The following is a 14,472-nucleotide window of genomic DNA, read 5'->3' on the forward strand; positions in this document are numbered from 1 at the left end:
GTTAATTGAGGATTGCTTGTTTTTCCAGTACCTTTCTACTCCAGGGGGTCATGTGGCAACACTCAATTGGGGAGGGCGAACGGGTGCTGTAAAACTATAAATGTGAAATGTGGAAAAAAAAATTAAAATTAAAAACATACACAAAACGATTCTGGTAAAAGCACATCATTTTTGTCTGGATAAATTAGCATCAGAGCCAAAATGAGCAGAGATTTTCATCCTATTTCCTACTGATGGCTTTATTCCCCACAACAGATTGGTTTGGACCCCTGTGAAGTCTGTGCTGATTTTGCATACTTGGATTAGACACAACTGCAGTGAAATTGGTACAACCTTCTTGTACAGACATGCTTAAATTGTCCCAAGAATGCCTTGTATTGATTTGGTAACTCAAAATGTGTTCTGCCTGGAGCTGAATCAGTGCAAGATACATATCCAATTACGTTATAAATGTGAATTATTTCATTATATAAGGGAATTTTTTTCAATTTTTTTTTCAGTTTTAAGGAAATGGATATAAATAATGATGCTGATGGTGATTAATAAAATTCATTGATTGCTCTGTGTTTCTGATGATATCGCTACTTCTCTAAGGTTGCAATCATTGTGTCAGGGTGACAATGGCCTTTCTGTCACTTTTTGTAACACTTGAAAGGACAAACAGCGATGGCCACAGCATCCTGGGTCTTGCTGAATCCCTACACCTCCAAAATCCTCTTCTGTCAGAAACTCCAGTTTGTTTGTTATAATGTCCAGTTTTCAAAACCAAGGAGTGAAGGACAACTTACCTCTTTTGAAATAGGAAATCAAAAAAAGAGAGAAGGGTAACAGGTCTGGTGAGACCCCTGGAAATCTCCAGCATGTGTTTCTTGGTAGGGGTTATTATCTATCCCTGCATTAGTTAGCAGATTAATAATGTCAAATAATTCTATGCATGTTTTTCCTCCCAATCATTATCAATCATTATCAACACTGCTGGGACAGAGGAACTACAAACCTCAGTTTGAAAGACTTTGCATTATATGGTCTCCTCTCAAGAAAAAAAGCTGTAGTGACTCTCAAAAGGCCTAATCCTCCATCTCAGCCTATTCTCTTCCTAGATATACAACATCTTTTCCTTGGTTCCTCTGTACCCATGGGAAGCCTCCAGATGAGCTGTCCATAAGCCTTAGAGGAGGGCAGAGTGGGGAAATTAAAATAGAGCTGTTCCCAGTGAACATTTCCAGCAGCTTAGTTTCTCCCCAGGCCAGTGAAAAACAAGTCTCCCAAGCTGGGAAAAGTCCTTGTCTCAGGAGCAACACCTCTGTCAATGCAACAAAGGCTGTGGAGACACTGAATACATCAACCATTTCAATCTACTTACTCCTCAGATACCCAAGGATGATTTCATGCTTGGTCCTCTGACCAGGTTTCCAGTCATCTGCTCTAAGCAGACTGACTGCAGTTACCAGGATGCTTGAAATTCAACTTCCTCATGGAAGGTGCTAGAGGATCTCTGGGGAGAATCAAGATGCAGGGAGACTAATGCTGCTGAGGTGACAAGAGCTCAGGATATGAAAATCTTTGCAATATTTCATGGCCTGTGATTGTCAGTGCACAAGGAGAAGAGGACAGGAGGGACCTCCTGCCCTGAGCTCCAAGCACAGCAACATGCACACTCAGGGGCAAACCTGTCCAGGAGAGAAACAGCAGGACCTCAACTTCGGTCTCAGAGATAGCAGTGTGGGCTACAGTCAAGACAAGCAAGATCTGGTTACCCATCTGCCAGTCCTATCAGTGCAGCACTTTCCTACCTCACCCATGTACCCCTCTGCCAGGTGCCTCTGAGAAAACACTTGTCTGGTTCCATGTACCTACAGCCATCCTTTGATGTGCTAGACTCAGGCCCCTGCTTAAGCATGGCAGGACAAACTTCCTAGGTAGGTTCCTATCATTAGAGATAGGACAAAAATGAGGGTGACCAGCAAAATTTCATTTTCTGCTGTCACCGCTGTGCTCCTGAGAAAGCTGGTGCTACCACTGCCTCGCCAAGGGGTCCTGAGGTCACTTAGTGCCTGTTCCCACATGGTGCCCATCATTGGGGCAGCTGAGGCACAGAGCTGGTACAGAGCAGCAGCCTCAGCATTTCAACACCACCATGCTGGGGGAGGGAGTGAACTGCCTCTTTTCAAAAGCTCTCATTCACTCAGAAGACGAGAATATCTCTAAATGCCCTGAGTAAACACGTAATTAAGCAAGAAATTATTACTATAAACAAGACTGTTCTGGTCTGATGGGTGAGTCTGAAGTTAGGCAGTTTTAAAACTGAATTTCTTTTGTGTGGGTGTGCTTGGCAAACAGAAATAGTGATAATCATTCTGTTAAATACAAAGCCAGAATACTTTAAATGTGCATTTTTCTTTAATGGGCTAAGATTGCTTTGAAACTAAACTGGTGCATAATTGCTTGAATAGGGATTTGTCACTGACATATGTGAACATTTTTATTTCCTGAGCTATCCCATCAACCTCACTTGCAGAGGTGCCACTGTGCTCGTGAAACTGCCTTGCAGTAAAAATCTTGTTGCATATGCACGTGATCTGATTGATGTCTCAGTGCTCTGCATCACTTCAGTGTGAAAGTCTTTGGTTTCTGTGCACTACAACAAAATAATCAGATGTCCAAGTCTGAACTAGTCAACAGAGAGTCTCTCTCCCCTATAGAGAAAGAGCGGCTCTGCTGAGGAGTAATTCAGCTCGCTTTCCTTCAGCACTTAACTTGGGGTGAGATGAAGCACCCCTGAACACTCTCACCCTGACTTTAGGAAGAGCATTACTTGCACATATCTAAGTCAGAACTCATGATTAACCATTTTAATGAATTAAAACCTTAAAATATCATCAGGACAGTGACAAAGGAGCAAATCGGCAGTCGACAAACTTGCTGGCCTGGCAATTTATGAGTCTGTCCCATTTATTGTCCCAGACCTGGGATCTGGAGAAGGAAATTAATGGGTCAGTAACAGGACAAGAATGCCACTTTTGCCCCTCTTCTCTTTTCCATTCCCCAAAGCTCTGAGATGTGACTGTTTTTCGACATCTTCAACATATAGGAAAGACTGGTCCAAGAAGCATAATTTGTGTTAAATCATGTACCTATCCTGCCTTACCTATAGTGATTGCCTTACAGGAGATTCTGGGATTTCAAAGTTATATCACAGGCCCTATGGAACACAGTGCAATGGTGATGGGAAAAACATAAACCCAAGAATAAAGAACCAATTTTTCCTCAGTTAATTAAAGATTGAGAATGCTAAAGACTCATCAAGAGCATTTATCCTCAACATGTTAGTTGAATTTAGAATGGCTGAGTTGATTCCTTCCCCCTCAGCTGTGTTTGATCAGGCAGGCAAGGTGTTATCTCACAAGGGATTTCGGTGGCAGGGTCACAGCCCCCAGCAGCACAGGGCTGGCACAGCCCCGGTGAGGGCAGGAGGAGGCTGGGGCACACTGCTGCACAGTGCTGTTCTCCAGAGGATTATTTCTGACTCCTGCTGCCTAAAAGATGCAGCTAACAAAAAGCATAAGGGATCAATATGATTTCTGACTTCAGGTTTCTATTGCAGTAGGTGGGGGAAATTTCCCTCCCAGGATAACCTGATGAATAAAGTGGGTGATAATCACCCAAGCAGAGCATCAGCACGTAGCTTCAGCATCTGCAAGCTTTACATATTCTGTAGTCTCCAGCAAACAGAACATACATACAGCATACAGTTTGCTTTCACCCTATGGGAGCACAGAAATAAGATGTACAGTACATCCTGACGTCTCATTTGAGAACATTCATTCATGCACTGAAAAGGCAACATGTAGAGTAAGTGTGAACTAGTGTTCAATCCCACATTCACATGAGTACAGTACTGACTCCTGGGGCTCTGGTTGAAACCTCTCTCTGCCAGTGAAAAGGAGCACCTGCTGCTTCCTTAACTCACAGGATTATTTACATGATAGAAAATCTAAAGGTCTAGAGAAAGGAGAAGAAATACTAATAAAAGGCTACCAGCTTTCCAGTATTTTTGGAGCACAGTTCACTACTTAATTAGATATTTGTAACTATACAGCAGCTTTCTTACACAGTCAACTGATGCTGAAGAGAAAGTAATGGGAATATTTCTGACCATGCTATTTCTGCTCCAAATCACAACCCTGCTCACCTGCCTTCTCCCAATGTGTGTATTTCTGTATGTTTCAGTCTCCTTAAGTTTTTATTTTATCTGCTTGTGGATTTTTCTTTTCTTTTGGAGCATCACAAATGCGATCAGCTAAAGTACTGACAATCCTTTAATGATTAATGTACTGCTCCGGTGTTTTGACAAGGTAAAGACAAAACTAAGACATGTTTTGTGACAGAAGTCATACCACATATGGCATTTCAGCAGACAAAGGTACAAAATAAACATCCCACAATACAGGGTAGTAGGTATTAGGCTCATTGCACAAATAGTGCTATACAAGTTCAGTCTGATGAATAATGTCAGGTAGGTTTTATTTCTAACAGCTTCAGGCAGGATTTGCACACAGAAAGTGCAGAGCCCAGCTCGTGCCTGTCCCTTAACTCAGTTGTTTCTTACTGAGGCTTCATCTGGCTTCGGCACAGAACTGTGTGAAAGTTAATATATTCAGTTGTACTTCCTTCCCTTTGCTGTACAAAGCATCCTAAAGCAGACCATACAGAGTATTTTTGAAATGGCAAGGAGATGGAATAAAATTACCTGATGCTTTATTTTCCCTTCACATTTGCTCTAGCTGAGGCCTCAGGGAGACAAAAATCCTGTCTGGAAAAAACCCTCCTGCTCCTTGTCCCTTAGATTCTGGCTCAGATGATAACTATGAATAAACTGACACTGAAATTTGTGCAATTGTGAGTGTAAATTTCCAAATATTGAGTTCCTTGCTCTGTTTCCTTGGTTTTATTATAATAGCTGTGCCACGTGGGGATTGAGAAAGTGTGGTCTCATAATGTTCTGAATTGAAATACTGAAATTTCAGAGCCTTGCTGGCTGGACTTAGGGAAACCCAAGAAAAAAAAAAAGCAGAAAAAATTAAAGAGAAGTCTGAAATGCAGTTGGAATGACACAGCATCTTCACACTCAGTGACTGGTCTCAGCAGTGCTACAGGCAAGGTTGTCATGGGAACATGTGTAAGAAATGTTTTCCTCATTTTAGCAAGTCCATAACTTTCTCATACTCTCCTCAGATTATTTTCGGTTTGGTTTGGGTTTTTCTTCTTTTTCTTTATTGGCTAAAAGGCCTGAATGAATGAAACTTTTAAATGTGTTCGCTTGTATATTTCTTTAGTGTAGAGACAGACTAAGTATGCCAGTTTTTCAGCTTTAAAAATGAATGACTGGAATGGATAAGAAAGTTAAGTGAAGTCATGTCTGCAAAACCATGAGGAGCATGGAGAAAGGGAATGAGAAAGCAATGCTTACTGTTTTTCTCATAGTCTGAGAACCAGAAAGGATACAATGAAATTGTGAGGTATGGGTTTGAAACAAACAAAAACGACGTTTTCATACAGATTTTTAAAGTCATTGTCACAGGATGCTGCTGAGGCTGAAGGTGTAAGTTTGCTAAAAAAAATGGATTAAACAAATTTCTCAGTCCACACAGAGAGGTTCTTTGGTGGCTATTATTCAGTGTGTGATCTCTGGCTCAGGAACTCTGTAACCAGTTTCTGTATGAAACTGGAAGGATAAATCATGGGACTATACACAGAATAAACCATGCCCTGTTCTTATTCTCTTTCCCAAAGGATCCCCTTCTGGCTTTTGGGCTAAGTGGACCTTTCATCAGGCAAATCAGGGAATTTCCTGTAACAAGAGTAGACACAGAAGAGCCTATGCCGGTTTTAGTTCTCAATTCTTTCTCCACAACAAAATGATCTTGTGATGGAACAGTCCAAAATGTCTTTCCAGACCCATTTACACTGACACTACTTGCTTTGAACTTGAATTCATTTGTTCTTTCTTGGAATTTGTGGGACTTTGGCATCTTTTTCCCTGTAAACATAGTTGTGATTAAAAGTGACTCTTCATCTGATGTGATTGATTTTCTCTAGTTTTACCATACAAATGCAAGATCTTTGGAAGAGCTCACAGCCACCCAATTGGTAGGAGCAGCCAAAAGGTACACATGTAGGGAGCCTTGTCTCATCTTAGATATAGGGGACCTGTTTTCTCAGTAACTTTCAATAGTAGTAGTTCCCACAGGTCACACAGTGGTAATTGGAACAGTCCTCAAATGTATCTTAATACATGCATTTAACTTAGATAGTCAGTTTGGAAAAGACAGTCCCTGTAACTTTCAAAAATTTCCCAGCTGCTTGTTGATCCCTTTCCTAATTTAAAAGAAACACAAAAAAGGGCTTTTTTGGTTGTGTATTGCTCCCTTCAGCACCTTCCCAATGCATCAGAAGAGTGGAATACACAACATATTGCTATGCCATGAATAAAAATTCTTGTGGATTTAGCATCTTCACTTCATTGACGACTAGATGATACCATCAACTGGAATCAGATATCAAATATTACTGACAGTCCTTGAAGCAGATAAACTTTTGCAGATGTCAAAAAGCTTATGCCAAAAAGACTGAGATAGCCAATAACAGCATTCTCAACTTTCTCTTGTAATGGTATCATTAAATCATGAAGGCTGGCACAATATCAATTGCTATTCACTGTCGCAGTGTCTTGTAAAAATCTCTGATTCACCTCTGCCAGACTGAACATTCATGTGCAGCTTTATCTTGCCTTATTCTCTTTCATTTTTAAGTTGCCCTATTAACAAGGGGTTTTCTCAGAAATGGGTCAAGGCACTTTGAAGTACTCTGGCCATGGTTTATTTGCAATTTCCAAAGCAGAACATTGTCAGATGCCTTGAAATCAATAGAACAACAGCTCTCCAAGCAGCTCGTTTGCTTCTCCTTAGAGGAACACTGTACCCAGTCAGCTTCCAAAAGGAGGTCTGAAATGGGTGGGCAAAAAGCTTAATATTTTCCATCTTGAAAAGAAAAAGGTACGCTTTCAGATACAGCCAAGACATCTGCATTCAGCATGACTTAATTTTGTCAACTAATACAGGACTCAGAGAGTTGCTCACTATTTGTTATTATTTTGTGTTCCACAGATGGAAGTAATGTCTAAAATGCACTGGTTGTTTTCCAAACACAGCAAAGATTCAGGCCTTTAAGCACTGTGTATGCAATTTCAAAAGAGATGCCTTGTTCCCCATCTGATACTAAGAAAGCTTTATGTTCAACAGCCTGTCCAAACTATCATCTGTAACTAGTTCTCATCCTTAACATGCCATCAACTTCCCTTTACCTTTCAATGACCCTACAACAGCACTAGCTTTGATGATGATTTATAAAGAAGAAACAGGTCATCCCATTTCTTCTTTCTGTCTTCAAACTCTTTTCTATGCTGTCCTTTAACATCAGGATATCTTCTTTAAGTTGAATCATAAGGCCTGCAAATTTAACCTGTTCAAAGCCTGCAGTGATGGTGATGCTGTCCTTAAAATTAGCCAGATAAGCAGCCCAAAAGCCAGAACAGTCAAAAGAATCCAAATCTTATTATGTATTTCATACTTTTTAAATGAGAAACAAAACTTTTCCTATGGACTGATTAGCTGATGTTTTGTTCCCTGGCCATGTGTGACTCATTTACATTGAGTCTTTTACACTGAGTGCTTTAGCATTATAGTATTTAAATATGGTTTATGTAATAGTTAGGATGAATGCACTTGGATTTTTAAGCTAAGTAAGTGATGATTCAGTGTAGTTACTGAATCATCACCGAACTTATAATGTACTCACAGGTGTAGCATCTCTCGAGATGCCAGTGCCCCTGTACTGGCAGATGCAGAACAGATCTATTACCACACCACTGAGGGCTGGCATTAGACAAACGCCTCACCTAAAAGTTAAGTCCAGATCTGACCTATGGCTTTTAAATAATACAATGGTTCTTAGTACAGGGTAAAATGTAGCTACTATGACACTTTTGTGAGTAAAATACCCAGAGCCACAGAAGTACCAAAGTCCATCTGAAGCTGGTGGGAATTATGGACCTGATCAGAGTTAAAGTTGTGAACCTAGTGCATTTCCTTTAACAATGATAAATATCATTTTGTCAACACTAATTTGATTTCAAATTAATGCAGCAGTGGCAAGTCAGCACAGACATACAGGACCAGATCTTCAGCTGGGGTTCCTGCTTGGCTGGTTGCAAGGATGTGTGAAATATGAAACATCTGAAAAAACTGCATGGAGATGAACACTGCAAAACAGGACTATGGAAGGGGTAGCGCCCTGTAGCTGGGGACATGAACCTATCTGCACACACACAAGCCTCAAGCTGGCACTCAAAGCCCTGAGCTCTTGGCTTCTGGCAATGCTAATGCCAGGGCTGAATTTACAGCACTTTCTGTAATTACGGGAGGCTCCTAGAAGTGCTACCTCTACAGCCTGAGTGGTGAATGGGAAGGACTGTGGAGGAGTGAGTGAAAGAGAGCACGTGTGTGCTGGCCACGGGTGAAAAATAAGAGGTTTCTGACTGAAAACAACCACCCTGGGGCTGGCTGCAGGAAGCTGTGACCTGTGTTACGCTGCTGACAGTCTTTAAGGCCTGCTCGCTGTACTTGCACCGGCCTGGGGAGGGAGCAGCTGTGATGCAGTGTCACACTTGGGTCCCACCGTGCTAACATCATGTTCGTGTGTGGTAGCTGTAGTGCAAGACTTACTGGTAGCAAGTGCCGGTCCTTTATTGCGTGCCTCTTTTGGCTGCAGGTTGCAGGGAAGGGAGGAAAGGGGGGAGCCACCACAGCAATGGGGCCTTGGACTTTTTGCTCTCTGTTATCACCTCGGCTTCGATGTTCTGTTTTGGATGAGAGAGAAGACACGAGTCTTTCAAAGTGTTAAAAACATACAGTATCTCTATTCACAGCACAACAGAGACAGGTACAGGACAAGGGACTCCAAAGACAAAGGCTCTCCTCTTCCCCAGTGACTGGTACAAATGATCCCTGTTGCAACTGAAGGGGAGAAGCACTTACTGGACATCCATGTACCCAAAAGAGCAATGCCCGTACAACACACCCCAGCATATGCACTGAAGCTAAACTGTCCCCAAATGAGATTTATACCATTTATCCCAAGAGACAAAGGAGCTACCTTCTAGGCACTTGAGACCCAAGGCCTGATTTCCAACAGGAACCTGCAGCTCCTATTGCCTTGAAATATTGAGGTGCAGTAATTCCTGCATTCTACCCATATAAAATATATCGCTCTGAGGGGAAAAAAAGAAACACAGCTCCAGGTGGGATTTTATTCCCTGGCTACATGGCAGTGCTAGGCCCTGAGCATTGGCTTGACATCATGAAGGTTGTTGCAGGGGTAATGCTCAGGTTCCAGAATGAAGGAGATCATCCTGGAAAAGTCAAGATCTTTATCTACCCTAGGCCCACAGGAATCTTCCTTCACTATGGGCTCACAATATTCAGTCCTCTTCCAGTATTAGTCCCAAGTCTCTGGAACCTTCCAAGTGAATGGGAGAATGCTCATGGACTTCCCATCTCTTATTTTAGATGACAGATAATTGCTGTTCACATGGAATGCTGCTGGAAGGAGATAATATATTCACCTGCTCCACTAGCTATGGTCCAGTCAACAATGTTTGCTGCTAGCATAGCTGATTTCTGACCTAACATTTAGTTTTAATGGCTCCTGGTTAAACAGATAAAGAGAGAATGAAATTCTGATAGAAGATAGAGTTGAGACACAATAAACATGTTTAGAGTAAATTTCAGATTAAAATTTCATCCCCATATATGCAGTTATTTGGAAAAAATTATAAAGCAGCACATGCCAAGTTGCCTGCTAAACCTGCACAGCTGCCATTAATTGTGGAGGATGGGAAATTGCCAAAACTGAGATTTGTAACTTTAAAATTATGAGACATTTCTGGAGCTGCCTTCCCGTGCTGCTGTCAGGATTTCTCCTGCCCACAAGATGGCAGGCAAAGATCAGCCTGGTTCTGGGACAATTGCAAAGCAGAGCTGAGAACAGAAAAGAACTTCTGCTCTACTCCAGCACTACTGTGGTTGCAATTTGGCTGTTATCACTCTCTGCCATGCTATGAAGACATACTGCACCCATAGTGTGTTCCTGACCTAAAACCTGCAGAGATGGTCAAATGTGGTAATTAATTGGAACATCTTATCCAGCTAACAGATGCTCTGCAGTTCTAAGTAATCGATTATTATTATAAGCTAATAACCATCATAAATGAGCAAGGCAATTAGAGCTGTTGGTGCAAAATGCTTCAAGACAGGAGGCTGCTGCTGAACCTTTTAAGTGTGACCTGCATGGATTTTCTCCTTCCTTATGGCACAGGAGAAAGACAGGCTTGTTTGCCTTGTTTTGCCTTGCTTTGACTTGTGTCCTGGTAATAATTTTCCCTTGGTTAGGTTCCTGGTAAAAACTTTCCCTATCTTTTGCCTTCCCTTTAATGAGCTGTTGTAGGACCATCCAGCCGTTTGCATCTAGCAAATTCTCTCTATGGCAGGGATCCAGGAGCCTGGTTATGACCCTGATTGCTCCTGCTTCCTCTCTGTGTTGCTTTGAGGCTACAGGTCTGCAGTTTGTTAGGTGATGTCAGAAAATGTTCCCTAGCCTGGGAAAGGGACACCTGCCCAACTCTTCCAAGCTGTCCAGGACATCCGTCACCTGACTTTCAGCTGCCACTCTTAAAGGACACAGGCATCCTGCAGTATCATGCTTGGAACCCCTGAGCAGACAGCTCAGTTTTTGTGGAGACTAATACCACTGGGCTCCAGTTTCAGCCCTTGTAAAGGGGGTTGGGACCAGATAATCTTTAAGGTCCCTTCAAACCCAAACCATTCTGTGATTCTACAGTTCTGTGATTTCTTCTCCTGAGTACCTAAGTCCCAGTGCCACAGTTCTGTGTGCTTGTGCCTGAGCATCTTTCTGCTGCCTGGAGTGGACCATGGAGAGGTGTTACATGTGTGGAGCTGGAGCACGGGGGAGCACCTACCTCTGCGCAAGGCTCGCAGGTGCTGCTTGGCGTGGTGGTGCAGCTCCTCCACGCAGGGCGGTCTGGTGGAGGGGAGAAAGATGTTTCTTTGCTGATGCCAAGGTGCTCGGTAATAGACACTCAGTTTGCTCTCTGCATCAAGGTTGGAGACAGCTGTAGGATCAAAACAGAGTACAAGGTAAGACTTCTAGTCTCTCTTCCATCAGCTGAAAAGCAAAGGTTCTTTCTTGGAACAGCATTGTCAAGAACAGGTACAGGGTTTGTTACAGCACCTTTACTCCCATCACATAGCAGCAAATATTCACATCATTTTATATACCAGTTAGCATTTAGACAATGCCCTTTTACCAGATTGCACATGGCTCTATGGAGGCAAGCAGGTGAAATGATACTATATCAGTGTTTTATATAAATGGACCAAAGGGCTAATCATTTTGTAGATAGCAAAACAAAAATGCAAAGAAGCGACGCAATCTTTCCACAGTGACATTTTGAGCAAAGGCAGTGGGAGGAATAGGTCTTCCCTTTACTCATTCTCCTGTCAACATGCTCTTTCACTACATCATGTTACACACAACTAGCTTCTGATGCAGGTTGCTAGTTCACTGCCTTCCAGGGCATAACGACTGAGATTAACTGCTTGCCCTGCTGAGAGACTTTAACTGTCACCTATCAAAAGAGGTTCCTTTAATAAACAGGGACTTCTGACGGACAGGAACACTTCAGTTCCTCTAAAGCAAAATCCCAGAAGTCTGCCTCTGAAAATTATATTAATCAAGTCCACTAAAGGTTTGAGAGAATTTCTCAGGAGTGCTGGGACTCATGGGAGTCCCATTGACTATGCCCAGCCTCAGTGTACACAGTAGGTAGCTTTCCAAGGGCCAAAGCAGGAGTGGAGGGCCATAGGAGATGCCAGCCTCTGCCCCAGCCAGCAGCAGGGAGCAGGCTCATCCTCAGCCCACGTAATGCAGCAGAGCAGGTGGCACATCCTCAGGTATAGCACCGGGATTGATCCTTCTAGCACAGGCATCGATACAGACAGTCTCCGTCAAACACCAAGGAGCTGCTGCAGGTGTTTTGCTCACAGGACAGCACAGTGTGACACAGGCAGGCACCCTCATGCACAGGAGGTATCTCCTGGGCTTCCCTTCCCAGTCAGCAGCCAAAGAGCCAGTGTGCCTCAGGCGGGTCCCTGCCCTGGCCATGCGCTCCTCACCTCTCACATTTCAGGGCTCTCATCTACATTCCTGCTTTTGCACTCTCTTACCCTCTTTTGAGGGATAGCCAGTGCATCATGGCAGAGAATGGCTCTCTGGTGGAGAGCCAGAGAGCTCTCTTTGGTCTTTCTGGTTTTTCACTAATGCAAAACAACATTTCACTCAGCCTGAAGGCATACCAGTGCTTTGTACAGAGAAAGAATTGGGAAAGTACAGTTGGAGAAGAAGTGGGGAGCAGACAGAAGAGGAGAAACCTAGGAACCATCCTGCCATGTGTGGGATGATGAGAGACTATCCATTTCTTTGATTAGAGAAACACCCCAACAGTTCACCAAAATTTGCAGGTGTCATGATGGAAGTGGTGGTATAATATGATGAACAGACCTGCTGATGTTCAGGTTCTCAGAGCTTCAGCAACAATGAAGGGACCCCAAACTCTGTCCAGTAAGGAGCCTTGCTTTGCTTCTCAGTGGATTTTTGCAGGTGGGGTTTCACTCACTTTTCAGCACATTTGTAGTGCTGCTCCATGCAACTGGCACAGTGTCAGTGCAAGGAATGGCACCAGGGGTGAAAAAAATGATAGTGGAGGAAGGTAGTAGGATGAATGATGGCAACCTGTCAGTGCTTGTTCATCATGAGGATTTACTAATTAAATTTTTGACATTGCAAAAACATAATGTTGCCAAATTGCAGGCAGAGCTTTTGATGGCTTGTCTGTCTGTTACCACTGCAGAAGGGAAATACCTCACTCGCACGAGTGGATTTTGTATCTTCTTTAGCCCTTGAAGGTAACGTCTGTTCTACATACAAGGTACTGAGACACAAAGCAACTTGTCCTGATCCTGTTCTGAGCCACACTTCTTCCTTGGGAATCTCAGCTCAAGACAAAAATTTGTAAGCAACAGTAATGATACCCCACCCATTCTTCGTATTGCTGAGGGCATGTGATATTCATGATCACAAATTGTACCCTGGAGGCTAATGAAAAGGCAGGCACAAGCAGTTCCTTCCTATTCCCAGAAAAATCTGTCTAGACTGAAGCGCTAGTAGTTGTCTGTGATGAATATCAGTAAGTGGAAAGTTTTACCTACTTAAGAAATTTTCAGACATTTCATAAGACTAGAATAGATTTTGCTGCAAAATTTAGCTTGCAGAAAGCTCTTTTGGCCTTGGCAACAGTGTTTTATAAGTAAGAGTAGGAGTTGGATTAATACACTTTGTGTGAGACTTAAAAATGAAACCAAGTTCATGCAAGCTCTGCTGCACACCTACTGTTGTAGACATACATTGCTGTTGACAGATAAAATAGCATGACCTCTTGGCCACCCAGCAAGTCTCCCTTAGCCAGCAGACCTGGCAGAGCTGTGCATGGTGCTGTCCTAGGAGAAAAACCACAAATACATTGCTTATCTTCAAATGATAGGGCATTAAGAAGCTTACAGTACCCTGTGCTATGGCCCAAGCCAGCACCCATCCATGTCTTCTCACCTTTCCCTGCAGGATCTCTGGTTCATGGTAACAGGGAATATATTCCCCCTGATACCAAGAAAGCAGAAATATTGCAGAATACTCACTGAACTGACCAATCCTTTAAAATATTCCAAAGCTGGAGTGGATTTTCTAGGAGATCCAGAATAGAAACTAGAAGTGCTGGCAAAAAAAGCCGCAAGGGGATGAATGTTCTCAGCCTGCCGTGGGGAGGAAGCTCAGAGGGAGGGAGCAGTGCTGAGTAGGGTGGAGGACAATGCTGGCCCAAGGATAAGTAAGTATAAACCCACAATGAATGCAATTAGCCTGGATGTTTGAGGAACAGCATCCCAACCTCAGAGCAGCAAAGCTCTGAAAAAAACTCCTGGAAAGGAGAGAGAGGGAAAAAGCTAACTGGTGAATAAAAGCCTGCCAAAAGAGGGACCTGCTTCCATTTTATTCCTTGCACATTGTCCTTTGCATGTCCTTCCCTGTCCTTTGCACATTGCCTGTTCTTCTGCAATGACATTTCGCCTGGCTCTTGCTGATTGCCCCTGGGAACTGGGCACCATTGCTGAGAGCTGAAGCCAGAGGATGAAAACACAGGAGTGGACTGTGAGCTTTAAGGACTACTGAACATCTAATTTTCTTCACAGGACTGAATCTCTTACTTCCACTAAAAGAAAAAAGACA

At 43.0% G+C, this 14,472-nt stretch overlaps 1 protein-coding gene across 2 annotated transcripts in view; it reads right to left on the reverse strand.

Annotated features, from left to right (window-relative positions):
- Positions 1–14,472, reverse strand: part of NHS (NHS actin remodeling regulator) — a 248,617-nt gene that overhangs the window by 15,381 nt on the left and 218,764 nt on the right. For both annotated transcript variants that reach the window (XM_069002882.1, XM_069002891.1), the window contains exons 2-4: positions 11,096–11,248; positions 8,784–8,917; positions 32–94 (exon numbers count right to left, since the gene is read on the reverse strand). In XM_069002882.1, coding sequence (XP_068858983.1) covers positions 32–94; positions 8,784–8,917; positions 11,096–11,248 — 350 coding nt within the window. The remainder of the gene's footprint in view (positions 1–31; positions 95–8,783; positions 8,918–11,095; positions 11,249–14,472) is intronic.

This window comes from Aphelocoma coerulescens, chromosome 1, assembly GCF_041296385.1.
Source record: "Aphelocoma coerulescens isolate FSJ_1873_10779 chromosome 1, UR_Acoe_1.0, whole genome shotgun sequence".
Lineage (NCBI taxonomy): Eukaryota > Metazoa > Chordata > Aves > Passeriformes > Corvidae > Aphelocoma > Aphelocoma coerulescens.